The following is a 27847-nucleotide window of genomic DNA, read 5'->3' on the forward strand; positions in this document are numbered from 1 at the left end:
CTTCTGAATTAAAACTGTACATGTGGAGACATAAGCCAGGATTTTGGATGTAAAAACCATCCAAATCTAACCAAACAAGCAAGACGATGAGTGAAAATATTTTAGGGATAAACATTGGAGAAAAAAAACACTAAGGCAAGCAGTAGCAGTTGGTCCTCAGTCTGTTGATGAGAGACTGCAAACATGCTTGCTAGATTTAAAAAGCGGGTACTGCAATGAGAACAAAACTGAGGTTAATGCTGACATCAAAGTGGCTTCCAAGTCTGTTTAGTCAAAGAATCAGTTTAGTTTATTTAAAGCCGAACAACAAGGGAAATCAAAATCTGCCCGCTAAGGGGCCACATTCATCTCCAAACATGGATTTGAACATGCAGAGAAGACTGAAGTAATTTTATTTATAGGTTTACATGCTGTACAAAAGTATGATAAAAGCATATAAAGTAACATTTGGCCCCCAAAACATGATACAGTTACAATTAGAAATTGTTCTCATTGTGATCAAGTGAGTAATGTTTTACTTTTTTTAACAGAACCAACTACAAATCTAAAAATTTTAATTAAAATCACATGAGTGAGGTTATGCGAAAATCAGGTTTCCAAGTCCTGCGTATGTGAAACAATGCTTGTTCATAGCCTCAGATAGCTGGTTTGGGTGCGTCTGGTGGCGCTTAGCTGTAGTTTCCTCTTTCTTCAGTGTTAATCCAATGGTTGTGTTGCAAATAAGATCATCTCAATGACCCAAAAGGCATCACATCCTCAAAAATACAGAACAAACAGTGATATTGATATATGATACTGAATATATCAAATAAAACATTTACTCAGCTGGCATGCCCAGACAAATTCTGGAATATTAACTGTAGTCACCAAAGTGCACTGATTTAGGCATGATTCTATCATCACAAATGTAGTTTCTGAAAGTTCACAAAAATCTGTACAGCACTGTGAAATATCAATATGATATATTTTCTGCAATTCACAATTTTGTAAACTTTAATGTGTAACAAGACTTAAAGACAAGCAAATGACTTTGGTGTTCAGTAGCTACAGGCTCGATTAAAAAAAAAAAAAAAAAAAAAAAGAAGTGAAGAAAATGTTCAAATATATTACTCAGCAAAAAAGTTTGATTTCATTTCTGTTCTTCAAACCAGCCTGCATGAACTCATCACCCTCAGTGTTCACAGTGGTCTTCTTCGCTGAAACGGTAAGGATCTGTTCAGACCACCCACTAAGGGAAGACAGTGATAGACACGTTTACATTAATGTATTATAACAATCTTCATTTCAGTGTTATAAAGTGAACTATAAACCCAAAAATATACTGTATGTGATGACACTGTTAAGAAAAGTCTCTGTATAGATGTAAACTAACCTGCAGGGTTATTTACTCAAAGTGTAACTTTTGCATTTAATCTCATGGACATACATTGAACTCTTCATAAAACTAGTATAACAAACCAGTACAACAAAGGCTTGGCTCTGGCTACAGCTTAGCCAAGTCTATGAAAATACTTGATTGGTTGAGAATGCGGAGTCCTCCCTTGTGGGCAGACATGTCCACTAATGATAAAAAAACAATGGTTTATGGGTTGTCTGCATTTCCCTCTGAAAAATCTGGAAAGCTGCGTTAAAAGGGGGAGAAAAAAAAACGAAAGCATGACTCTCAAAGGATGAGTCCTCGATCTCTTGTTTTGTGTGTCCGTTCTTCTTCGCTGTTCTCTCATTTGTTTCTCATGTTGTTGTTGGGAAAAAAGATGCTCAAGGCAATTTTACCACCACCACACAAGCGCCTGCCCTGCCAATGTTGAGAGGGACCTCCTACAGGAAGACAGAGAGGTTAACATGCAGACTATCATTTGAGACTGTCTTCAAGAAATCCCATTTTACTTCATGCAGATGAGAGGGTTACAGAGGTAAAATTGGAAAACAAGAAAAGAAAAGCAAGCTATAAAATACTGATAGTGTTCACTGACTCCAGCAGATTTACGCTCCCGAAGGGCATTAACTGGAACCCTGACCTTATGTGTAACCATGCAGTTCTAACAAGTAAATCTGAATTATTAGAAAGTGCCCTAAAACATAGTTTGCACCGTAATATTTTTATTTCTATATAAAATGAAAAGAATATAACATTTAAATGTATGTAATTACCTCAGTCCACTCATTGTTCTGCGCATCGTAGGACTCCACAGTGTTGAGGTATGACTGGCCATCATATCCACCCACAGCATAAAGCCTGTCACCAAGCAGGCAAACACCCACTGCATCCCGAGGAACACTGAGTGAGGATACAGTGGTCCACGTGTCTGTCTTTGGGTCATACCTGTAAGTGCAATATTTGGTTAAATGATCGTTTTTTTATTGTGGCTGGTATGATGGAACAAGTTCAACTCATTCATTCACTGAGCCTGAATCTAAAGAGGTAAACACCCATTATGTTTGCCCTCTTTAATCACTGATGTCTGAATGGTCACCAGTGGCAACTCCCTCCAGCTCAGACAGAGAACCTAATTGAAACTTAAAGTAAAATTATCTTTTGAACAGCAGTGGCTGTCCAGAGGAAGCATGACTCATCACTGAATTCAGAGTCTGCTGATGAGAGGCGTTTTTTGCGTCATTTTTCATCATTCATCATCAAGTATGTGTTGCACAATCTGTAAATTGTAAGGTATTATGTACATAAACTGTATGATACTACTGTGTGATAATAAGTGAAGAAGTAATAATCTCACAAACGTGACTGGGTAGATTTGATACTGCATATTGGTTTATATGAGTAAAAGACTACATGTAGTACTAAGTAGGCTAATTAACTATATAGAGCCAAAAAAAAAAAATAAATAAATAAAATAAATGAAATGCTTTCCAGGGATTAAATTCACTTTTTTGAAAGATCACAGAACTTTTCCACATTGACTAAGACTGTAAATATACTGTATGTAGAAATAAGACAGCACTAAAACAAAAAAATTTACAAAATTTACATGAATTATCTACTATTTGAGAAAGTAAATGAAAACTCAAATGGAACATCATATTGTAGAAAATATATAATGTGTTTTCAACCTGCAATTGTTACATTCATCAACATTGGATTTATTACATTAGATGATCTGTAATAAATTTATCTTTTTTACTGGAGTAACCTTGCTTTACTTCTAATAGCACCACTTACAACATAAATGTACAGATTACATTGTAGAAGCAATTATTTAAAAAAAAAAAAGCACATTAAAATTAGGACTTTTTCAAAAACAGGAAATGGTATTCTTAGTGGCAAATTACAGGGTGCTCTGCTCTGAGTCACATCAGGTTCAATCTCAGGAGGATGTTAAGGCCACCAGATGGTGCTAGATACTGTAAAATAAAACCATGTGTGGAAACTATGATCTCCTCAGTTGAGAATCCTGTAGTATCCTGTACAGACATTCTCAAATGCAGGAACAGGGTGGGGGATCAAGAGGAGTCAAACTCCCTTCTGTTTTCATTAGAAAGTCTCGTCCCCACCCGTAGCTGAATTCCATCAACTGCAATCTAAAACCGTTTACGCAACATCTCTGTGTTCGTGCATTTTCTCCAGAGAAGAAGCATTTACCAACCTCTCAACACAATCGGAGAGTCGAGAACAGTGGTTGGAAGCGGGGGCGTCGTGTCCGCCTACAGCATACAGGAAGTTGTTGTATGTCGCCACACCCACTCCTCCTCGCCTCTTGGCCATTGGAGCACACATGCTCCACTTGTTGGTGTGCGGATCGAAGCACTCCATTGACCTCAGACAGGAGCTGCCATCTCGACCACCTACAGCAAACAGTCTGAGAAATTGGACAAAAATATATTCAGAATTTCAAATATCTAACATGTACATACAGAACTGGATCTGGCAGGAGTAGCTCACATCAGTTGTCAGATGTTAGTGCAAAAAAAAAATGATGACAGAACAGTGACAATGTGACAGATTTTAGATGATACTGCAGTGAGCAGTGGATAACATTTTTCAAAGGCTCTTTCCTTGAGAGTGTTCTCTCCCAAAAAGATTACATCAATGTGTTCAGTGCATGTAGCTCACAGGCCCAACAGAAAGAAAGTAGAGGCTAGGGAAACAGATTCCTTGTTGTCTATTTTTGACCTAGATGCAGAAATAACTCAGCATCGACTTTAACACTGAATACCAGATGTAGCCAAGCAGCAGCCTCCTTCCCTTCTTCGGCACACAAACATATTTAAATTAGGCTGAGCGGCTGGTCTGTTTCTTGGCTTAATGTACTTTGAAATAGTGTTGTAAACCATTTAATATACAAATAGGTAAATTAACTGTTTTGCTTTTCTAAAGTCTAAATTGCACTGTATAAATTATCACACTAATCAGAACCAGCAACTACTTCACAAACACATTGCAGGTTATCTCACACAGACCACAAAGGGCAATTCTATATTCAAGAAGTTCAACGCTGTCAAAGTATCACTGCACTGATACTGCACTTCAGCTTGTCCACAGCCAGTGCACTGTGTGTTACATAACCATGCCTATGTTGCTGCATGCTCTGTTCCAAGTTAAGTGACTATTTTACACAGACCTCTTTAGTGTTACAGATTTGAATTTTGATGATGATGAATTTGAAATTTGAATGTTTATTCATTTCAGTACAGTCTGCAAATCATTTTTCCCCTTCTTTTTTTTTTTGGTCCATTATTTGTCACATTATTTTTGTGTAAAAACTACAGATGACTGATCTGACCAAAAATAAAAGCAGACATGATGTTCACAGTTGAATTTCAATGCTACAACAAGATAATTTTGTGAAAGAAACACATGCACACAAATGCCAGAACACTGAGTCATGTGTGGCCATTTTAACACTGGAATATTTGACTTTTCTACATTTAAAAAGCAATCTTACATTTAAGGCAGACCAGGCCCTTTCAAAATCATGTGCAAACCCTGGCATTCCATCTTTACTGTAAATTGCCTGCTGCCTCCCCAGTGTCTGTTGTGGCTTTACAGATGCCACTGACCTCAACCTCAGGCTCCAAGATATTTCAAAGTAGTAATAAGGGGAAAACATGCTTTGCCTTAAAGCATGAGGTTGCACATCTTAGCATTAAACCAAGTTGGGATATCCTCTGGGTTTGATAAAGTGACTTACTTCCCGTTGAGTGCTGTGACTCCCATGGTGCTCCTTGGTGTTGACATACTGGCCACGTAGTTCCACTGTCTGGCCTGTGGGTCCCAGCGCTCCACTGTGTTGAGATAGCTCCAACCATCGTGGCCTCCCACAGCATACATAGGGCCCTCCAGCACAGCAATACCTATACAAATGGAAACAAGAGACACATGTTACCCCCAAAGAACCTACTGTTGTGATATATATCAGTACTTCTTGCATATTAAAAAAAAGCAAAGTGTACCAGTGATCATTATTAACATTACAAATAGGTGCAGGAACACTATAATGTCAGCGCAAGGTAATGTTTGTGAACCACATGTTTGCAAATAATCAGTGACATTAAATGAAATGACATTTCCAAATCAAACTTTCCTTTATCCGTTCTTGGAGAGAGCTGAGGCAAACGAACATGTTAGGAGTGAGCAGAGTGAGTCATACAGCTTACCAAATCTATTCAAAAACAGGAAGGCTATAAAACAGCATTGTTACTCTCAAGTCACAGGGGAAAGCAGTATTCACCAGAAACATTGTAGAGGATGTTTTAACACAATGGGCTGCTGTATTACCACCCTTATTTCCTTTGGTGAGAGTTCAATTATTTTGGGAGAATGTGAGGGCAAGTCTGTATTCAGAGAACCTCGAATGACAAAAACACGGTCAGACAGACAAAAACAAACAAATTCTATTTTATTACTGACTAGTGGTTTTGGAATGAAATCTTTTTCTTGTCTTTACTCATAATGCACAAAGCAGGCAATGGCTAGGCATGGATGTTGATAGACACTATCAAATGTATTCAAACTCAAAATACGCACACCATAGTGAGAGATATTTGTACCAGGAAGGATCAAAGACGACACAGGTAATTTGTACAGTGTGATCTCCTGGGCTCGCTGATATCTCCGACCACACTGTGTGAGTGAGATGAATGCTTTGATAAGATCTCCCTGTTCTGTTACCCAGAACTGTTTCAACTGTGAATCAAAATTCTTCTGATATAAGATTTACTGGGCAGGGAAGGGTAAAGGAAGAGCAGGGCCAGAGCAGCCTGCCAAGACTGATAGGAAAATGGGTGAATATCAAAGCTTTATCTCAAAATGAAATGTGTGATTTCCTTAGAGCATGCCAGCTGTGCATCCTTCAGTTTCAGGTTTTTCATAATAACAACTGGCCTGACCGAGCTAAGATCAAAAACTTTCAAATGGTTGAAAGAATTGTGTTTCATTATCAACATCCTCTGGAAACATAATAATAAGGTTAGAATAAAACACACATAATATCATATCAGATCTTTGAGTAACAAACAATTTTCTTGATGACATATAGAGCTAAGAATAATCACTTATGAATCAATTAATTTAGTTATTTATTTAAGTACAAATATCACTTCAACAGGTTTTGATGATTTTCCTCATTGTTTTCAATAGTAAACTAAATTGGATTTTAGACTGCATGACAAAACATGCAATTTAATTCCATGAATTTGGGCTCTGGGCTTACTGATACTGATAATCATTAATCATGAGTTACAGATAAAGTCCTTATGTGTGCATCACATGCTCATGAGACTCACCAAGACCATGTCTGTGCGTCGACATGGGGGGCATGGTGGACCACACTTTACCGATGGGATTGTAGCACTCCACCATGTTGGATGTCTTGAGTCCATCCCTTCCTCCGACTACATACAACTTATTGTCTATCACTGCCACACCAAACTGCAGCCGGCGTCCATTCATGACTCCAACTTGGAGCCATGTGTTAGTCCGCAGGTCATACTTCTCTATGGTTGTGGAGCCTGAAACCAATGACACAGAATGTTTGAACATTACTTTTAACAGTGTTGCTGGGTATTGATAACTGTTGCATATGGTCTATACCTTTGGTAGCATCCATCCCTCCTACAGCATAAAGTGCACCCACAGTGGACTTTCTCGGTTTGGTTCTTGGACTCTGAAACATGGGACGTCTTTCAGGCAGGAGATGGTACTTCATAGCTTCCATCAGCAGCTTTTGGCATTCCAAATCATCAGAGAACATCTTGTTGTTTTCCAGATCTGCAAGAAGCTATATTTCAAAGAATCACATTAACTTTAATCATACTGACTGAGTTCACACTATTCACGGGTTTTAAATTAAAACACACTGTCAGGGGGTTGTAGCACTCTGTTAGTCATTTGGAAGGAGCAGAACTTTTCCTAAGGAAAGATGATGTTCAAAGTCAGAAATACAATATATAATTTCATAATAAAATATTTTATGACTATAAGATTAAATGAGTCTGCCGTCTTACACAAGATAAGATATGCAACAAGTAGGATTAGTTATAATGAGGAAGACTCCACCTGTTGATAAGGTGTAGTTTTAGAATCTACTCAGAAAAGGTTTTGCCTTTGCTCTCCAGACACAGAAAGGAACGTAGTAAAAGTTTAGCAGCTTAAATAACAGATAAACCCATGTAACATAAAGAACCCTGTACATATACATACATTTCATCTTTAGATGTGGTCAAACAAGCTTTCACTTCCAAAAAAAACTATAGCATAGTTGCATTTTAGATCTATTTGGAAAACATTTCTCACTTTGGTAGTCTTTTGGAAAGAAAAAATGTCTTAAATCTTATGTAATATCTAACATTGAATGCCCCCTGAAGACTGATGCCATTCCTTTAAGAATAGCACATTTTGATTTTATTGAACACTTCACCACACATTTCATTTGTCGCAACTGAACTATGGACCAGAACCCAAATGCAGGATTCTCAAAATTTCAAAATAAAGTCTTTATTCAAAAAGCACAAACTGAAAATCAGTCTTCAAAGAGGAAAAAAACCTACACTAAACTGAGAAACAAAAACTCACTAGACTGAAGCTAGGCAAAGAAAACAAAAAAAAATCACTAGAACAAGACAAACTGGCACAGGACAAAGGGAGACGAGGACTATATATACACACACAAGGTAAGGGCACAGGTGGAAACAATCAGGGCGGAGACAGGTAATCCCAAAGGAGGGAAACACACAGGGAAAAAGTAAAGCTCACAACAATAGACAAATACAGGAAGTAGTCACAAAATAAAATAGGAAATCACAAGACAACATAGACATGAGACAAAAACTGATAAAATGAACTTAACATCGATTCCTGGACATGACATCATTTTCATGAATGAAGATTTTGTATGTATTTATTGATTTTGTTAGGCCTGTAGGAATAAGTAAAACACCACTTTGTTTATTTCTGTGTACTGCTTCTGCTAAATACAGTTGTAGAGTTGTGACAACCTGATTAATTTCTGTTGTTTAATTGCCTGACAGTGAATAATATTTATAATATTAAATTCATATGTGCATATCTAGATTTGATGTTATGTAAACTAGGATGACACAACTGCAAAACAATGCTTCCTCTTACAGCATTCATGAAACATGAGTTGCAGTGGTTAAAACAATAATAATTCAAATATAAACAAGATGCTTGTAGCCTGACAATACACATAAAACTGTGGGATTTATCACAGATGGGAGAATGTTTTAACATCAGCCACTATCGTAAACAGAGTGATTATTGACAATGCAGTAGTTCATTGCCTATTACTGGTCAGCTGGAAGACCAAGGGTGTACTGGTGGCTTATTCTGCAGTAAATTGTAAATTCAAATTGGACTGAGCAGTCAATCGATCAGTGAATTTTTCAAGCAAAAATTCTAAATATTTACAGGTACGCAGCATCTCATCTGTGAAGATTTGTTGCTGTTCTTTGTCTTATGTAACAATAAACTGCATATCTTTGGATTTTTGACTGTTGCTTGGACAAAACATGACATACAAGTAAGACATATTTTGGGAAATTATTCTGAACATTTTTCACCATTTCCTGCCATTTTACATATTAATCAACTGAAATCCTATATAAGTATTAAGGAAGTGTTTGTAAAGCAAGCAAATAGCACCCTGGACAGACTTACAGCAGCAAAAGGAAAATTACGTGATCTGATGGCAGTGAAGCACAAGAGAAACTGTGAAATCTTTGTTCTTAGCTGCAAACTCAAAAGAAAGCACATTACATGATCTTTATCATGCCTTTTCCACCTTTACCCCACTATCTCACCTGTGGAGGAAGAAGAGGCAGGCGGATGAAGGCCAGGAGTGTCCCAAGGTCCTGTTGTCGATGCTGGACATCATACCGTACCCACATCATCAAAGCCTGGAAGATGGTTTCCTCATCGGGGACGTTGATATCATCACTGGAGAGCAGCTTAACAATCTCAGGCGTGGGGAGGAGCAGGAACTCCTGATTCTGTATGACCTCCAGGAAGTGTTCCTGGAACACAGAGGAGATGTGCAGGGAGACAGATAGTCATCAGTAATTAGCCCGGGGGTAAGCTTGGTGCAGTATTGTGTGTGAATGTGTTCGTGTTTATATGCCTATCAGGACCAAATATCACAAGGACAAAGCGCTCAGAAAAACGAATGCAGAGAGATGAAGAAAACTAAATGTTCTTACATGACTGACAGTGAAATATTCTCCACAGATGAACCTGCCGTCTGTTTTACTTAGCTAACTAAATAAAATAATCCACACAACGCTAGGCTACAACTCAGTCTGTCCATCCATCCATTCATTTTCTACACCGCTTATCAGTCAGGGTCTCTGGAGCCTATCCCAGCTAACTATGGATGAGAGGCGGGGATCACCCCGGACCGGTTGCCAGTCAATCGCAGGGCCGACTTACAAAGACAGACAACCACACACTCTCACACTCACACCTAGGCGCAATGTAGATTAGCCAATTAACCTAATATGCATGTTTTTGGGATTGTGGGAGGAAGCCGGAGTATCAGGAGAAAACCCACGCAGGCACAGGGAGAACATGCAAACTCCACATAGAAGGGCCCAAACAGGGATTCAAACCTGGAACCCTCTTGCTATGAGGTGGCAGTGCTCACCACTGCACCACTGTGCCACCCAACTCAATCTGTCATAAAACATAACATAAAACATAAACATACACAAACATAAAAAATCCTCCTCTTAAGCTTTTAAGGTATTTTAGCTGCTGATCATACATGACACCATAAGCCCTGTACACCAACATCACCCTCACACCAATACAGTGTCCAGCTCTAAGTTTTGAGGAAGATGTTCTCTATTGCTTTCCCAAAGATTGATCTTCCAATCACTGGCTAGAGGCCCAGACGATATTACAACACTGCATGGCTACCTCTTCAAGGACGTTGTATCTGGGCAGTTTCATTAGGGATGATGCTATATAAAATACCCTCCCTCCTCCACAATATGCTTTACCCAACATTAAAAGACATGAAACTCACACAAAGCAATCCTTGGCCATAATCATGCCCTGTTTCCTTTTTGAAAGAGGCAGCTGAGCATTAATTATTAAGCTGCCAGAATTACTTTGACAAATCACACACTCACTGTAGGGCTCATGCACAACAATTACAAAAAACAAGCACACTATTGATCATCAACTTGCAGCAAATTACAGTGTCTATGTCCAATCTATTATGAGGGCAGGTTTTAAGAGCTTAACACAGCCAGCCTAAATTAAATGAGGGACGTCAATTGATCAGCTGTGCAAAAATTCCATCCAACTTTGCTTTAGACCAATTATTTGTAATTACCAGTTCTGAACAGCTGACAACTAAATTGAAAGCTCTACTGAGTTTGTTTCACAAGCATTTTAAGAGGATGTGTTTTCAGACTTTGGCAATCTGTTTGGTGAGTAAACTGCTCTGAGAACAAGATCAGTGGGAGAAGATACAAATTGATTTAACTACTGCAAAAGAGTAATTGTGTAATAACAGTGTTTGTCTGAAGAGGAAGAGGAACGCTGCTGTTTAATGGGAGTAAGAATGGGAGAATTACCTTTCAAGAACATTTCAGTGAACATGTAATTGGTGGGGATGGTTCTTGAGTATTTATATAATATTCTACAGTGTTTTCTGAGATCTGTAGCTGAAATACATTTTTGCTGAAAAGAAATACATTCAAACAACAACTACAAAGGGCAACTCTTTCATAAAGGAAAAGGATGTCAGAGGCGGATCTCAGCTGCCATCCTCAACCAGGAAAAACAAGCTTATCAAAACACAATGTGCTCCACTCAGAACCCAGATGATGGACTTCCAGGAAGCTAAAAGCTCTCGCTGCTCATTACAGAAGTGATTGAACAGGAAGTTGGCCCTCTTGTGCAGTTTGATGATTAGATTAACCTCCTGCTCCTGGATGGGGCCTATGTAAACATGCTGAGCAGATGTCCTTTGGTAGATAAGACCTGCTTCGCGCTGTCACTTCTGCATGGCCAGGAAGATGTTATCTGACAAATACAGTGAAACAAATCTTAAACCAATGCAAATATTCCTTGCATGTGTGTGTATATGTATATATATAGTTCTGTGTGTGCAGTCCACTGTTTATTTTATTTAACTTTTATTTTTTTACTGACAGTCACTAAATTAGAAAAAGCGAAAGCATGAAACAAGTCAATTTCTATTCAAATGTGCACATCACCCATTTCTCTGCTGAAATTAGATGATATAAATAACAAAGACACCAAGAGATCATACTTTACAGCTTATGACAGGTTATTTAAATTAACTACCCTCAAAACAGGAGATGGTCACAAATATTTCAGTGTGTTATGTGTAGTCCATCAGGCCATGATGTTACCTGTGCAGATTGCACTGACTGATTGAATTCACAAAACAGTGGGTAGGGTATAATGAGTTGTTGGGCGCTAAAAAAAAAAAAAAAAACAAAGAAAAGCCTGAAAGTTCCAGTAGATTATCTGGAGCAGAGTTCCCTTGATTCATTCAAGAGGGCTGCCTTTCATGTGAAAGTACATGTAGTGGTGATTAAACCACATTTTTTAAAGACTCTTGATACTACTACTCATTACCACAGCTGCCCGTGTGTATTCATGCAAAGAAAAGTCGATACTGACATTAAAACCCCTTACTCCAAAATAAATAATTTAACCCACCCTGCAATGTAAATATGGTCTGGCTTTATTTGCCCTCCTACCATGGTGTAGTTATGAGCTACATTGAGCAGATCCACGCATCCCTGGGCGTCTGCAAAGGAGCGTATTCCCAGGCAATTTGATGGATGAAGCTGTTTCATCAGGAAGTTACAGCAAACCTGGATGACTTGTGAAAGCTGGAGGAGGCAAGCTGCCGCCAATAAACTCTCAATGGTCTCCTCTTTCAGCTCAAGGACGCCTGCAATGTCAGGACAAGCAGAGTATATATGTCATAACTGGACGCAGCAATAATGTCAAACACAGTACTGCAATCATCATTTTAATCATACTTGAGTATAAGCAGTTAAAGTGAAGAATATAATAAATGAAATTAACTATTTTCTATCATCATTATGTTATGCTACCCTGTTTTGCAGTAAAAGTCCTATGGTGTTCTTGATCAACAGCATGTACAAAAAGGGTTTTCTCTCTTAAAATAAAGCGCTATTAGGTTGAAGTGCTGCCCAGTCAGTCAACCCAGTGATGAATTGCCTTATTGATCCATTTTAATCATGCTGGATTTCAGAAGTCTCATAACTACTTACAAGAGCCAGTGAATGTCTTTACGAGCACTCACCAGTGTAGGCAAAATGAACCAGGGACCTGAGGGCCTCTGGATCGACTCCTTCCATCTTGATCTCCTCCTGCTTCGCCTCTCTTACATCACTGGTGAACATAGCGGCAAAGTAGTCGGACACAGCACTCAGGACCAGTCTGCCATAAAGGAAACGCAGTGAATTAATGTTCTCGTACTGTACATTAGTTTATAAGTCTGTGGGCGATCTATAGTTTGATTATTTTAAGGGGTTAGTGAATCAATTCTGAGGTTTCTTATTTTTAAATATATCTTTGCTCCATACAAAAGGGCATGTCATCACACCGTATTGTATCACATTGCTCTGTCTGTGTAGTAATTTCATGTAGTACTGTTACTGTAACAGTGATTTATACCATCTCTGCTTTTATACTGCTAGGTCCCTGTGACAAATTGAGTAACTTACAGTTCCCCCCATATTCTGTATCATCAGAGTCAGTGTAAGATAAATGAAACTATCCCACATACTTCATGTTGCTCGTAGTTACACTGGTCCGATTTCTAATTATGTTAAGTCATTTGTCTAGCTAACATAACACACTGGTTGATTCATCAAGGATAGGAGAGATCATATGGCAGTTCAAGGAAATGAGATCAAATGATTCAACCCAACAGTCTACACCCTGATTTCCCTAATGTTATGATTTCTTTACATATATTCACTATAACAAATGTCGTTATTATGTCGTTACTTGGCTGTGTCCTAGGAACAAAAATAACGCCTCACTGAAAACAGGAAGTCAGAACTGATCGTTTCACCCAACTAGGTCAGTCACTGATACTTTTTTTCTCTCTCTCTCTTTGTGGAGCATTCTGGTTTCTATTTCATGAGTCTGTCTGGATAAACTAAAAAATATGCCAGTGGCTAGACGTATAAGCACTGTGTGCACTCAGAGAACACGATGCCTGCAGCATTCAGGGCATGTCATACGACCTATTAAATTCAGCCATTCAACCGAGGGCTGGATGCCTAAATATCGACACCTTCATGTAGTGGATCACAGCGTACCTCCACATCTCAAATGTAATTTGGAAATGAGGAAGAGTAGAGGTTCAGTATTTTGATGTGAGCCAGAAAACATGAAGTTTGCCTATTTTTGCTGTCAACTGTCACCCGACACTTTCTTCACATTTCAAAGATTATTTACTTATGTCTCTGATGGACTGAACTGAGGTCCAGACCAAAGCCTGGATGAGCACATCAACGACTTAATGAAGTGAATCCAGCTGAGCGTCTGTGTCTCTTAACTAAATTCAATGAAGTCGTAATTAATGGAATAAAAGCACACAGAAGCACAAACACCAACCTGTGAGCTGGTATCTTATGATCCCCCGCTATCAAGAGGACATCACACAGCTGCTTGTGCTGGAGGTAGGTCTCCATCTTGCGGAAAGTCTGTTCTGCATGATTTGTGGCTTGGAAAAACTCATCTGAGGAGTTGGTGTTCATTCTGGGGAAGGTGCTCAGAGCCAACCTGCGTGAAGGCAAGAAAAGAGGGAGGTAAAGAAGAGAGATTTTGAGTGACTAAAAAAATTGACAGATGCAATGTATGCCTGTGCTTCTTCTGAACATTTGGGCATTGCACCAGGAGCTGTTTACTCTTTGGAACATTGAGTGTAGTCTATTCTAAATTCTGTTAAAAGGTTTTGATGCACTCAGCTTTCCTGTTTCCTGTTTTACTTTGAACATGCAGTAAACATAAGAAAATAGTAAGCCAATAAACAGAATACAATGACTTCACGAAATTAAAAAAACAACAACAACAACAACTTTTGTTTTACTTTTATTTCAACTAATTAATTAATTCCACTCACTGTTCTCTCCCTGGCAATTCTCATAAGTATGGAAAAAAAAAAAAAAGAAGAAGAAGAACGCTGAACCCAGCAAGATAAGCAACACTTCTTCTGAAGGCACAATAGAGCTTGTTTGGACACATGACATTCCTGAATTCTCTTTTCCCTGCGGTGCATCTGCATCTTTCTTGCCTCTCTAAGCTGAAATTTAAACTGTTATGGAATAAACTCCACATATAAGTGGATAACTATGTGATGCTGTCCAATGGGACAAGCGAGCGCCACAATCTATGCAACAGCTTTCCAGACAGAATTTCACTGTGTCTGTATGCGTGCATGCCTTTGTGTCTTTTCCTGTGCGCATCTGCATATCTGTGTGTGCACGTGTGTTTTCCAAAGACGGGGACTTAACAAGTGAACAAGCCTGTTCCTCACTGCATTGTGCAGAGGCTGAGTCCACGTCCCTACAGGCTGCTAGATTACATGCTGTTTTACAGGGATCCAAGTAATCCCTCAGACTCATGGCATATAATGCAGCCCAGTCACTCGGTGTCCTTCACAGAGCAAATCTACTCATTGACATTTAGGGTTGTTTGTTACGCTACATAAACAGACCGAAGCCACCTCTCCGAGGGAATTAACTGTCATCTCATGGTCCTTTTGCTGTGTAAAACTCGAGAAAAAATGTCAGTGCTATTTAAATTCAAACTTTATGTCTCACGACCACTCATATGCTGATATGAGAGCTGCATAAACAGGTAAAAGTACAGATTTGTCAATACAAATGAACTGTAATTCTTGGCAGCACTCTGTATTGACACACACACTGTTACTGACAAAACAGGAAAGATGGTAGGAGCACTGGCTTATTGATGTCCTGATTAACCATTACTAAGTTTTCAGCCAAGGCTTTCTCCTCTTTGATTACCAAAAGCAACAACATTTCCCCACAGGGAATTGTTTATATTGCCCCACAGCCATTGCAGTATCCTATAGTCTAATCTTTATTGGGAGACTTTCTGCTAAATGCAAGAGTAATTTATTTCCCTGTCACGATAATTCCCTACTGACTCTGAGTCTTGGAGAGGAACACCAAACAAGACTGAATAAGCAATGGGGCCATAAAACTAAGATGCATTGCCTTTGTATTGGCTCCAAGGAATGCTGTAAGGATTTTTCATGCCTACCAATCTCTCCAACACTAATTGCTTTGGTATCACATTCTGGGGAGCAGTAAATTTCTCTGAGGTGTACATTTCACTTTCAGTAGTGGGTTGGATCATCAGAGGTACTGCCCAATTTTATTGAGCTACTAAAGCCCCAGAACACCTTACTCCAGAGAAACTGCTGTAGGGGCATTGCTGAACATCACATACTACTAAGCAATTCAAAGAGAATCACAGAGCCTGACAGGGCCTATGGTTTTCTTTTGTGGTCCACAATCAATTTCAACGTGCCAACTTGCATTCCTAGAATATAAAAGAACAGAATAGAATATTGAGGGGTGATGCATATCACTCTCTCTGACTGTCCTATCCATTACAGGCATAAATGCCCCCCCATACAAAAAAAAAAATCATTTTATAGAATAGTAGTTGAGCCTCTATTACCGAATTCCACCTTATCCTACAGTACACATGGCACTGACTTCAGTGAGCACACATCACCTGAAGTCTTGTCATTGCTCCTCACACCTTCTCAAAGACATCACACCACAAAGTGAGTAATTGGAAAAGCTGAGAAAAGCAAATTAAAAAACCTCAACTATTCAGGTGAAGCAGACTAGTTCCCTATTTAAAGATGGTACAATGAGAACTTCATACACTATTATTCAAAAAAAAAGACAAAGAAAAGACACTCATTAATGATAATGCAGTCGAGTCATTTAAAAAAAACGTCTAATGTTCCTTCCTCTAGCTTTTCACCGTGCCAAAACTGCCCTCTGAGATGAATGGTTTGATGAGTCAAGATGTGCTTCCATCAGCCCAGATAACCCCTAGCTGTATAGGCTGTGAGTCAGGCATGTTGCTGAGAATCTCAGTCTTATTCCAACTAGTGTCAACTCCATCCCTGTACAAGAGAAAAAGTCGTGCCTGCATGGGCCAAATGGGAAATGTCTCTTTCAAAATGGATTATAACAGCCATTTGCCCCTGAAGGCTACTGAGTAGCTTGGGTTGGGTTGAGAATGCAATAGCTCTCACAAAGCCTCATGCAGCATGTGCCAAGTCTATATATTCCATGGGATCTTTATACCTCTGTACTTTGACAGTCAGTATACTGCCATTCGGCTTTGTGTGGAGAGAATTATATACACTGACTGTAATAACTTGATCCTGGCAGTGAGACTGAGATGATAGTTCTGTGCAGAAATAGATTTTCCTCCCTGCACTTTTCCTGTCTCACCGAGTCTCACAACAGACGTTCTTCCTCCTTTGCCATTGTTATATGAGACATACCTGTTTAATATTGATAATGATGGTGGAAATGTAGCCTTATACAAGAAGTATGTCTTTTGAAATCTTCACTTTTCCCCCTAGCTTTTGTCAAAATGTGGTAAAGATGTGGAGAATTCATGTGAGCACAGTGTCTGCAAACAGATAATTACTGTAACATCTCAAGGGGGGATATTGATTCCTGTTTTGAATATTAAGAAATTAAGTCAAAAGCAGTTAAATCTTGCGCAGTGAAAATAAAAAAATGAACAGTCAATGTATCAGTTAGTTTAATAATAAAATTATGCATAACTGGCCTGCACAATTCAATGAGCTGTCTGTTTAAAGCCACAGAGGAATAATGTGCCACGGTATGAATGTGTTTTGAAATAGAGGTTCCATTTTTTTATGTTATTAAACAAAGCATATTCCTGCATTACTGGAAGTGGATGGAAAAGGTAAAGGTAATTAATTTAATTCCATAAACAGTTTTTTAGTGGTATTTGTATATTAACTGTGATTACATTGCTGAGCACTGCATTCTAATGCTGAGGAATTTGGTGTAAATTGGTGTGTGTGTGTGCGTCTGTGTGTGTTGGGGGTTGGGGGCATCATGTAAGTGAAAAAAAAAATGTGCAGATCTTAGCAGAAAGCTCCGCACTGCTTTGCTGATGGCAAGTTAACGCTCATGTATGAGACTGCTATCGCTACTGTATTGTCCGTAATTTATCTACATCTGATATTACTGGGCAAACCAATTAATCCACATTTACAAAGTGATGACTTCTGGACTGCATCTATTAGATATTTCCTATACACATTTGTAACCAATCTACCTTGATGGGACTAAAATCTAGAGATTTAAAAGCCTTAATATTTTAATAAGGGGACCATTAAACTGGGTCAGTTATTTCACCAATCATTTAATAATTTTGCAATTTAATTTTAATCTTTTATTCTGTGGACATATTCCACAACTCTTTTCTGCAGCGGAATATGATTTAGTACTTTATGTCTATACTATCACATTTTCAGCTTGATCACAGTTGCTCATTCCTCTATAATTCTTTTTCAATGCAAATTACTGGACGTGAGTGCCTCGGGACACTCTTGAACTAAGTCATGGCCCCTACTAATAGCACCCATGCAAAATTCATAGAAAGCTGTGTCAGGGATTATTTTCTTTGAATTTAGGTCCATTTGGAGGAAAATGACTGATACGCATTTGAACAGAAACGAGGGAATGTGTCCAGCATACAATGCTCCTGTACCTCTTCTCACCGCTGTACAAAGCCTTCTGCAAAGGAAAAAAACGGGTGCTACAGAAAACTCTGGTTTGATCTTTAGTTTCCATGTGAGGTTGTGTACAGAATGGAAGAGTTAAAGAACATTCAGAATCAATTATATGTGATCACAAAATCTCCCAATCCCTAAGGATGTCATTTTCAGATTACAACAAATATATTGTATTGTACAATAGCAGCATCTTAAGGACGCCTCTGCTGGATGTGTTCCACACAGACTGAGACCCTATAAGCCTTGTGGTGTTATGAAGCATCCAACAAATATCTGAATTACTGCTGTTGACAGGGAGAGAGGTGGTGGTATTTCTTTTCCAAGGCAGTGGAGTGGGAATTGAGATATCATTCAAACTAAAAGCTCGCTGACTCAAGCCTCTGTTAGTGTTTATGTGGGAGAGGTCAGGGTTTCCATTCCATTCAGGTTAACTTCTGTCATATATTTTCTGCCAATGATAGGGAGAGGTTATTTGGATGAGAGTCATGAGGATAGAACAAATAGACAATATACAGATATGCAGAGGGATTAGGAGCAAGGGTGAGAAAAACAAGGTATCATGTCCAACTGACTCCACAATGCTTGATTTATTAACTCTGTAGATAGGTACTAGTCAGACAGACAGGTGAGAAAGGTTAACTCAATTCAAGAGGAAGCTAATAGAACAAAATAATTAGGCTAGAATGTGCGAGAATATAATAAATATTAATTATATAAACATATTTTTTATATTTAAAACAAAGCTGTATTTCATTAGCTCAGTTTGAATGTTTCCAAGAACCCTTCTGCCACAAAGATGTTAAGTAATGTGACTGTTTATGTTTTCGTCTTCTTAAGCATATTGATCAAACATCAGTTCTTCAAGTCGAGCAGAATTTTGACTGTATACTTTAAACACATTATTTATCCAAGGAAGTTAGAATGAGCTGTTTCCATTTCACTGACTGCTACATTGTTAACTTTGAAAGCAATCTCACATATTAATAACAAAAGTGAGAAACCAAAATCTATGAAAGAATGGAAGAAAAATGATGGGGTGTTTTCCCTGAAGACACTGTGTGAATGAAACTAATCACTGAGGGACATGTTTCACAAAATGACTGACACATATTTTTCAACTACAGAGGAAAGGCTAAAACTTTAGTAGTTTTCACAGGCAGCAGATCTCATTTCTACATTCAGCCTGCGGGATTGTGACAAATTATGTGTCAAGGATTTATGATGTGAGACGTAATAGGGCCACCCAGCTGGTGGAGTAAATGAATGTGCATATCTCAGACAGTGACATCCACACATCTGCTTAGCTGCCAATGAACGTGCAAGCCTTGGTGTGGCTTACTCGGGCCTTATTCACTGTGCAAGCTTGTAGACAGATGCACTGCATGTCCAACCATCATCTCCAGCAATTAGTCCTTCCCAGTTATTGAGTGACTGCGGTTCCACTGAACACAAACTTGACTGACTCAAAAGTGGCATTGTGCAATACGCGTGTATTTTTCTCATGAATGCTCAAGTCAAACTAATTTTTGTTGTTTTTCTTGCTACTCGAGACAGTGAATAGCAGATTCCTCATTCAGTGCTTGCAGGAAGGGTCATTAATGTATTTATATGAAAGGAGGAAGTGAAGGAGCTCTCTTTCTCTCTGTTATTTAGATAGGAATATTTATTGTGTGTGTAGATTGCTAACAGCTTGGGAGAAAAAAAAGAATAAAATCCATTACAAAAAAAAAAAAAATAATGTATATCACTACAATCACGTACAGCAGAGCTAAGGATAATATTATATTGTCCAAGAGAGCAGAAGCATTTTAATATTTCACTGTCACTGTCAAAATATGATGGCTGTGCTGTATTTTACATGGCCAGCCTGAACTCAAGGCCCCTCTGAGGGCTGGAGAGTTACACAATTTTACTGTGAGGCACATCTTTTATGCATGTACTTTTCACACATAGGGACCCCAAAACATGAACATCTGCCAATTATGCCAACACGAAGAGCTGATCGTCAAAACTGTATCTTAACTCAGAATAATTCATGTTCAGCTGAGGGAACTCAACCGTCCACTGCCCATGGAATTAATTTGCAATAGCACATTTTTGGCTGTAGACAGAGTGTATGTATTTAGAATGATATGTTCAATCACAGTGAGCTCTTTATAAAACAAAGGGACCGGTTCATTTTTATTGTTCACTCATCACTAGGTGCATGGAACAAAAGCAAGGCGGGAATCAGCAAAGCTTAAGGACCAATCACCTTAGAATGTCACAGACAAGATAAAAGGAGACTTGGTCTTTTCATCCTTGATGTGAGGTGCTTATAGTGTTCTGCCAGACAGCACACACACACCTCTAACCTGTTTACTTCATGGAAGAAGATGTAGGATCACAAAGAGGACAAGGGGGAAGAACACAACCTGGAAAAGCAGGGGGTGGAATTTATAGTTGAGAAAAATGTTGATGCTAAATATGATGTTGAGTTTGGCATTTGGGTATGTAAAAAAGATTTTTGTAGAAAATAAATCAAACAACTTGGGCCAGCAACTAGCTATGCTAGCTTTTGGCTTATAAAGTGGTTTTAGTGGCAGTCTAGATAATTCATGTGATTGCATTGCTTCCTCCTTTTATAGGCCCAGGTACGTGATGTAATGGCTCTTTCCCGCTATTCACTTTTAACTGCATGGAAGAATGCATTTGTGTAATGTGTAAAAATGGAATACTCAGGCAAAGTCATACAGTGCATGTACTCTGGACCACAACACAGACAAGGGAGAAGAAAAAGCCACTGTTTCGGTCTACTGAATAATTAAAAGGATGCGTTATTGGTTTATCCCGCCTAACATGCTGTGGACAGTCGGAGTGAGCTGTCCCCAGGTGAGCCACGGTGGCAGCTGCAGAGCCTGACTAATATGTAAAATGATAGCTGTGAAGACAATTTATTCCTATCTTAATTAAAGATGGGAATAACACATGCAGGATGGATGTACAAATGTTGATTGAAGTTAAAAAGCTGCAGATAAACTCTTTATATAGATATGTATTTAGTCTCAGAAATGTTGAAAGCAGACTTGTCAAGTATGACTGTTACGTGCAACATTTACTGTTTGAAACAGGGTTGTGCTCATCATTCCTGATCACAACAAAACATTCTTACTCTTTATTCCCGGGGTGCAGCCTCAGGAATTAGACTCTCTCAGATGCAGATTTTTTTAACAGCTATATTTTCAATATGAAACATCAGGGTAGCATGTGTTCCAAAAATAGCATCCCATAATCTGGTATCCACTGAGTGAGTGTAAAATATGCAAAGTGGCTGATGTGCGGGCCATAATCAGTCTGTGTCTCCTAAGTATCACCTCAGAACAGTCATACCTCTCTCTGGCCTCCACCTCTGTTGGCTCCTCTTTGCTGTTCTTTATGTCTTCGTGGCCAGTGCTGACATCCTCTTTCCTTGTGGTGCTAGACAAGGAGCTGCCCTTTGAAGATTCCTCATTGACCTGGAGACCCTGGATGGTGTTCTGCTGATGGTGCCATGATTGATGACCAGATCTGACACATACAGGTGTTGGCCCTGGCATTGGCGCCGAGATGCTGTGAACGGGGCTGTTAGTCTTCCTCAGACCTCCAACACCTCTTTCCCTCGAGTGACTCTTCAGTCGGCCCTGGACAGGAGCCACTCTGGGGTCCAGGCCATCCTGCTGGATGTATCCTCCCACCCCTCCAACGCCACCGCCTCCACTGCCAGTTGAACCTTGGGATGAATGGCTGAACCAGCGCCAGCGGAGCCTGAGGATCTGCTTCACATCAAATTCCTTCTTTCCCGACACAGACATCCTCCTCTGGGTTTGGAGACGAAGGCGAAGATACGTTGAGTCCCCAAAAACATGGAGAGCAGAGGAGAGAAGAGCCTTGGTTTCAGTCCTCACTGACTACAATGTGCCTCTTCTCTTCCTTTATTGTCTCACTACTATCATGATCAACCCCTCCTCCTTCTATTACTCCTCCGTTGTTCTTTTAGTGAAGATGGAAAGCAGTCCTCTGCAGCTTTTGTTCCTGTGCCTGAGACTACTACCCTCCCTCCAACTCTCCGTCTCTGTCTTTCTCTCCCTCTCTCCCTCCTGTGCTGCTGCTGTTTCTGTTTGCTGCTGCTGCTGCTGTGCCGCTGGAGCTGAGTTAATGCACATGCATGATCCACACTCCCTCCCCTTTGCTTCCCCTGTTTCGCTTTCTCTCTTTCTCCCTCCCTGCTTGTCTCTCCTGTGCGCACACACACACACACACACACACACACACACTCAGAGATAGGCATGTATACTCTGGAAATAAAATGAGAAAATCTCCCAATCACTGTCCATTTACCTCTGCTGCTGTTCTATGTTCCTATGTGAGTATTTATGCTTGTGTGTGTGGGTGTGTGTGTGTGTGTGTGTGTGTGTGATAACAGGGCTGTCTGCTCTTGCTGTGACAGGGGAGGTGGGGTATCATGGAGCCAGGATGATGAGGTCACACCTTAACAAAGTAAATCACTGCTTGCTCAAGGAGGGATAGAGGAAGACTATTAACTACACTGTCCTATCAGGATTATTAGTTCTATATGGAAACACACGAATGCTCAGCCATAAATATAAAAGCACGAAGACATCAATAACTCTTAAAAATAACCAGCACACATCAACACATGCTCTTAAAAGCAAGTGAAATCTATCTCAGGCTAATACACATCTGTGCAGTCTGCTATACTCACATCAAACAGAATCCCACGAGGGAATGTCTCAGCATATGTAGCCATGCAGAAAAAATATTCTCCTTCAGTCACTGTCTCAAAAGCCCCCCTGCGATTACAAGTGAAAAACTACATACTGATGAACCTTCAAGGTCAGGGAGCTGCCTTTTCGCCAGTCCAGGCTTTAAAAGAAATGAAACGGTCTTTTACATTTCAAAAATAGATCCTGCACCTCCTTAAGCTTATACTGTGTCATTGCTGGTAATTGAGACAACTTACACTTCAAAGGCAAAAGGACAGTGAAACACCACACAAGGTAATTTGGCGACATTTGGTCAATGCTGACAGTATCACCAGTATATGAGGAGTCATATGGTGGTGTGATGCAGAGCAATGATCATCCCTCATTCACTGTTTATGGTTTGTTTTTACGTTCATCTGCTGAAACCTTAAATCGTAAAATGAAATCTTAAATCTCTGCAATTTAGCTTGCTGGTCCCCATGTCCAGACAGGTTGAGAAGCTCTGCTATAGGATCTTCTGTCAACACCATTGAATCTGGGTGTTTTAAGTACTTTATTATGATTTTGTTGTCAAAGACAGATGGTAATTGGATTTAGAAATGAATTATGAATTATGAACCACGAAAGACTGTGAAACAAAACAACCTTTATCCTACCTGCTTGATACTGCATAGCATATGCTCAGGATTTATATATAGGTTTTCTACATTGGAATAACTTGATGAGTGTTAATGTTCTGCACCTGATCTCCCTGTTTTCCTGCTTTTTATTACTACAAGTTTACACACTGACATCAGGATTACAGTGAAATTCATCTTTATTCCTGTGGAATACATTAAAAGTACTCATTCCTAATCTTCACTTCAGTGATGAAAGGTGAAAGGAGAATGTTGCCCTCAGACTGCTGGATTTCAATATTGTACAATCTCTCATCCGCCTCCACCACCGCCCACTGCAGGCTTTGACGAGTCGAGGCAACCAGCTATTGTGTTCACTGGTATCAACGTAAACTAAAACTGCCCATGTTATTTAATGAGGACAGTCATTGATCTGACCTGTAAAAGTTTATGAAGATAAAAATATATAATGCATACAGAAATACATACATATGATATTTGACACGCTATATTGTTTTTGTTTTTGTTTTTGTATGTCTTTTAGTCTCTTTCACATCTTATAACACGTCTTATAACAGCACAGCAGCAACAAGGATTATGATTGTAAGGGAGACCAAGATCAAGAAATATGCATTGCAAAATGTTCAGGTCATAGCATTATTCAAAATTAACTGTGTGGTAGAAACTACAGGAGGTTGAAAGACTGCAAAGTTTAGAGATCATCCTTTGTTTAGTGATTATGCTATTCATACAATATTATTTTCAAACATTATTTTCACACTTAAGATGCAAAATACTGAATTATTAATAAGAACTTTCTTTGCATATAAAATATCTTACACTGGATTATGTTATTTTGGATGACACCCAAAAAAAGAAAAGGGGGGGGGGCAGTGTAGAATAACTAGTCCCTAATGGGGACTCGGATTTCCATGCATGTTTTGAGTTTGTGTAATCACCACAGCAGCTGTTCAGTTGCTCTGGGGTTTCCTTTGTCTGAAAAGGAAACCATTTTGGTTTGTTGTACCTTGGAATTTCACTTTATACATTAATTGTTTCATCAATTGGTTTTTTTCACCAGTTGGATTGTTTCAGTATTGGAATAGTGATCACCTACAATATCTATATCAACATCAATTTCTTAATGTTTTCCATTAATTAAAAGCAGCAAGACCTTTGGGTGTACAGTATTCATGGCTCACAAGCTTGATTATGTTCTGCACATTTTCTAATGGTGGTGCATTAAGTGATGCTGTCTGATTAAGTTCCTTATGTATATGCAATACATCATGTTTCCATGTACAATTAATTTGAGGTGTTTCTAACCTCAGTCTGCTGTTCTGTAACCAGAATAGGACAGGCTTTACGACAGGAATCAAAATGCAAATAATAATTTAGCTGAATTGAACAAAAGAATAATAATATTGCCCATGTTATTGTCCATTTATAACGACGCAATCTCATAGACTCTTGATTTCATACCAACCCCTTACTAATACCAACCTTTAGTACAGTCATCAGTCTGTAAATGTTATTATCACCACAGGTGAGATCAGTGATATATGTTGGTCTGGCACCATCATATATTACTGATCTCATTGAACCATATCAGCCCTCTAGGGTGCTGCGTTCCTTAGATTCAGACCTACTGGTAATACCACGAATCTCCAAATGTATATGGAACCAGGGCCTTCAGTTATCAAGCTCCTCTTCTGTGGAACCATTTACCAGCCTCAGTTCGGGTGGCAGACACCCTTTCTATGTCTAAAAGTAGACTTAAAACCCTCCTTTTTGACAAAGCCTGTAGTTAGGACTGTTCAGGCTCTGTCTGGACCAACCCCTAGTTATGCTGCTCTAGGTTTAGATTGCTGGGGGATATCCTTAGACACTGAGCTTTCAGAGCAAGGGGACTCACTCATCATGTCCCATCACTGGTACAATACTAACTTGCCCTCTCCCCCGGAGCTCTTGTGCTCCATCTTTTCTCAGCACTTCCAGAGCATGCTGCTGGATCCAGAATCTCCTATCCCGCCCTCCTGAGGCCTGGTACCGCTGCTGGATCCTGAGCTCTCTATGACCCTGCCTATTGCACTGATAGTGCTGCTGGATCCAGAACCCTCTCCACGGCCCTGCTGCTCCTGCTCTGCACTGTTCTCTCTCTCTGTGCAAAAATGATTATTTCCTCAAAATATATCTTAACCAACGTGAGTATAGTATAAGGATGTATCAGTGAAAACATGCTCAATTCTTTTTGACTTCAATGCGTTATCCTGCAGTAAATGTAAAATAATAGAATAATAAATAGGTATTCTGACACTATCTACATGCCTGCAAAGTCTAGGTCATCAGAGTGGGATATGATCTAATGTATAGTAACAAGCCACACACTGCTTAACCTGTTTTATTCTTGCAGTCGTCAAGGACACCATCTGGCTGCACTCTGCATGACACATGAGATGTCAGATGTCAGACCAGTGTACTAAACCACATTATCATCCAACATCTGCCTCCCTGGTGGACATACCTACGTGCCTAAACGGCTATTCTTTGAGTGTGCAAAAGGAGTATCAATTCTCTGTTTGCACAAGCATTCAAGCTCATAAACACCAAGTTAAACACCTTAAGTGTTGCTGGTTGTCTAATAAATTACAAGGAGGGTATTGCATTATATATTATGGAATGTAAATCAATGAAAAGCAAGGTACCATGCAAGAAACACTGAAGAGCTATTAACTTCTTGCCTTGCTCAAGTCAGAAATTTGGTCAAGAGGAATTAATGTGTCTATCTTTTACATTGTTTTCGCTGGGTTGTAATTTGGGGTATTCCGGATGAAGAAGGGATACAATGGCAACCTCCTCCACCCCCAGTTACAACTGTAAGATCCAAGCAAATATCAAATAAATGCTTCAAAGAAAGATGACCGAAAGACCTTGCATGTAAAATTTTATATCGTGTGCAGTGTTAGTATTTCAAATATTATTGACTACTGTCCATGTTCATGAGCCCAACAAGATAAGCTATACAGTAGTCAGCAAATAACATCCAATGACAAAAACAGTCACACACACTGTATGCTCGCATGATACCAGCACTTACACAGAGTGCACACTCATACACACAAATAATGATTTGAAATTTCAGCACTAATCTAAAATATTATTTTTAATAATGTCAAAGTCTTTTCTGTAACATTCCGGTCCAGATATGTCCATGACCAGGATGCATTAATGATATGCAGCCTTTCACTCATTACAGTCGTTAGGAGGGACAAGTTGAAAACATTTAGTGTTCCATTCATGGCTGAACCAGCAGAGAAGGTTGCTATACCTCCCGAATCAATAACGTACATGTTTCAGACATCTCTGAACATATAAAAGGACATAACACAACCAAAATACGTTGTAAAAAATGTTGTAAAACTGACCTAAGTAATGATACTGGCTAAATTAAAATCTTTGTGGAAATAACAGTGTCTATGGTAATAAATAAACAGAGAAATGTATTTGCAATTATAGTGAAAAATACCTTATTACAATCAGTAATATTTCTTCTTACCTGAGATATTGATTCTAAAAGATACTCCTCACCATCCAAAAGGCGGAATTATCTTTTAAAATGGATGGCCAAAGAAGAAGACCTGCACGTAATCCAACAACATATACATCACAACTGCACGGGACTGCTCCAACTTTTCTTCTACTGTGTCTCTCTTTCAGCTCAAAAATGTTTGCCTCTTTCCTCTTTTAAAGGAAACTCCTGATAAGTTCCTTCCTCTGCACTACAACAACTACATTCAAGCAACCAGGAACACTGGGATCACATCCTGTGTTTGAGGCAAAGCAGTTTTCACAAAGCCTTACCCTACAAATCGTGTTTGTGTTAATTCATTTTAATGTCATCAAGATCCCTAATTGGTTGCTGACAGAACCATGATTACTGAAACTCGTCCATATATTTGTTTTGCAGAGGCAATTCAATAATTATAATGTCAAAGTGTTTGGAACACTATTTAGTCCTTGTAACAGCAGTGGTGTATTACTATTCAACCACTGGGTGGCGTTTGTATCATTTTCTATTAAGAAGGCCTATAAGGTTGATAAGTGCAAGAGCAAGAATCAAAAAAGATTCTATGACCTATGTTCCCACATGTAAGCCAAATTT

General features: G+C 39.1%; 1 protein-coding gene across 4 annotated transcripts; it reads right to left on the reverse strand.

The window, feature by feature from the left end:
- Window positions 1-266: 266 nt before the first annotated feature.
- On the reverse strand, window positions 267-27556 carry klhl4 (kelch-like family member 4). Of its 4 annotated transcripts, XR_006844829.1 has the most exons (13): window positions 27242-27544; window positions 21696-22162; window positions 14111-14278; window positions 12786-12922; window positions 12211-12407; window positions 9274-9486; window positions 7046-7232; window positions 6739-6963; window positions 5145-5307; window positions 3600-3812; window positions 2152-2323; window positions 1111-1818; window positions 267-755 (listed from the first exon to the last, which is right to left on the reverse strand). XR_006844829.1 is itself a non-coding variant. In XM_046405639.1 (12 exons), the coding sequence occupies exons 2-12, from the start codon at window positions 22154-22156 to the stop codon at window positions 1759-1761; spliced, it is 2196 nt and encodes a 731-aa protein (XP_046261595.1). In that variant the 5' UTR covers window positions 22157-22162; window positions 27242-27544; the 3' UTR covers window positions 267-1758. The 4 variants fall into 4 exon arrangements, 3 of the variants coding, with proteins under 3 accessions (XP_046261595.1, XP_046261596.1, XP_046261597.1); XM_046405639.1 differs by having other exon boundaries at window positions 267-1818; XM_046405640.1 differs by lacking the exon at window positions 21696-22162 and having other exon boundaries at window positions 267-1818; window positions 27242-27539.
- Window positions 27557-27847: the final 291 nt, after the last annotated feature.

The sequence above is a fragment of the Scatophagus argus genome, chromosome 12, assembly GCF_020382885.2.
Source record: "Scatophagus argus isolate fScaArg1 chromosome 12, fScaArg1.pri, whole genome shotgun sequence".
NCBI lineage: Eukaryota > Metazoa > Chordata > Actinopteri > Scatophagidae > Scatophagus > Scatophagus argus.

What these genes read in the sequence shown, in the direction of transcription:
- klhl4 (XM_046405639.1), bottom strand. Translation starts at nt 22,156, where the DNA reads ATGTCTGTGTCGGGAAAGAAGGAATTTGATGTGAAGCAGATCCTCAGG. An exon ending in GTCACAGCACTCAACGGGAA is followed by an intron (nt 3,813 to 5,144) that starts GTAAGTCACTTT and finishes CCAATTTCTCAG; the next exon opens with ACTGTTTGCTGTAGGTGGTC. An exon ending in CTCTCCGATTGTGTTGAGAG is followed by an intron (nt 2,324 to 3,599) that starts GTTGGTAAATGC and finishes TTGCACTTACAG; the next exon opens with GTATGACCCAAAGACAGACA.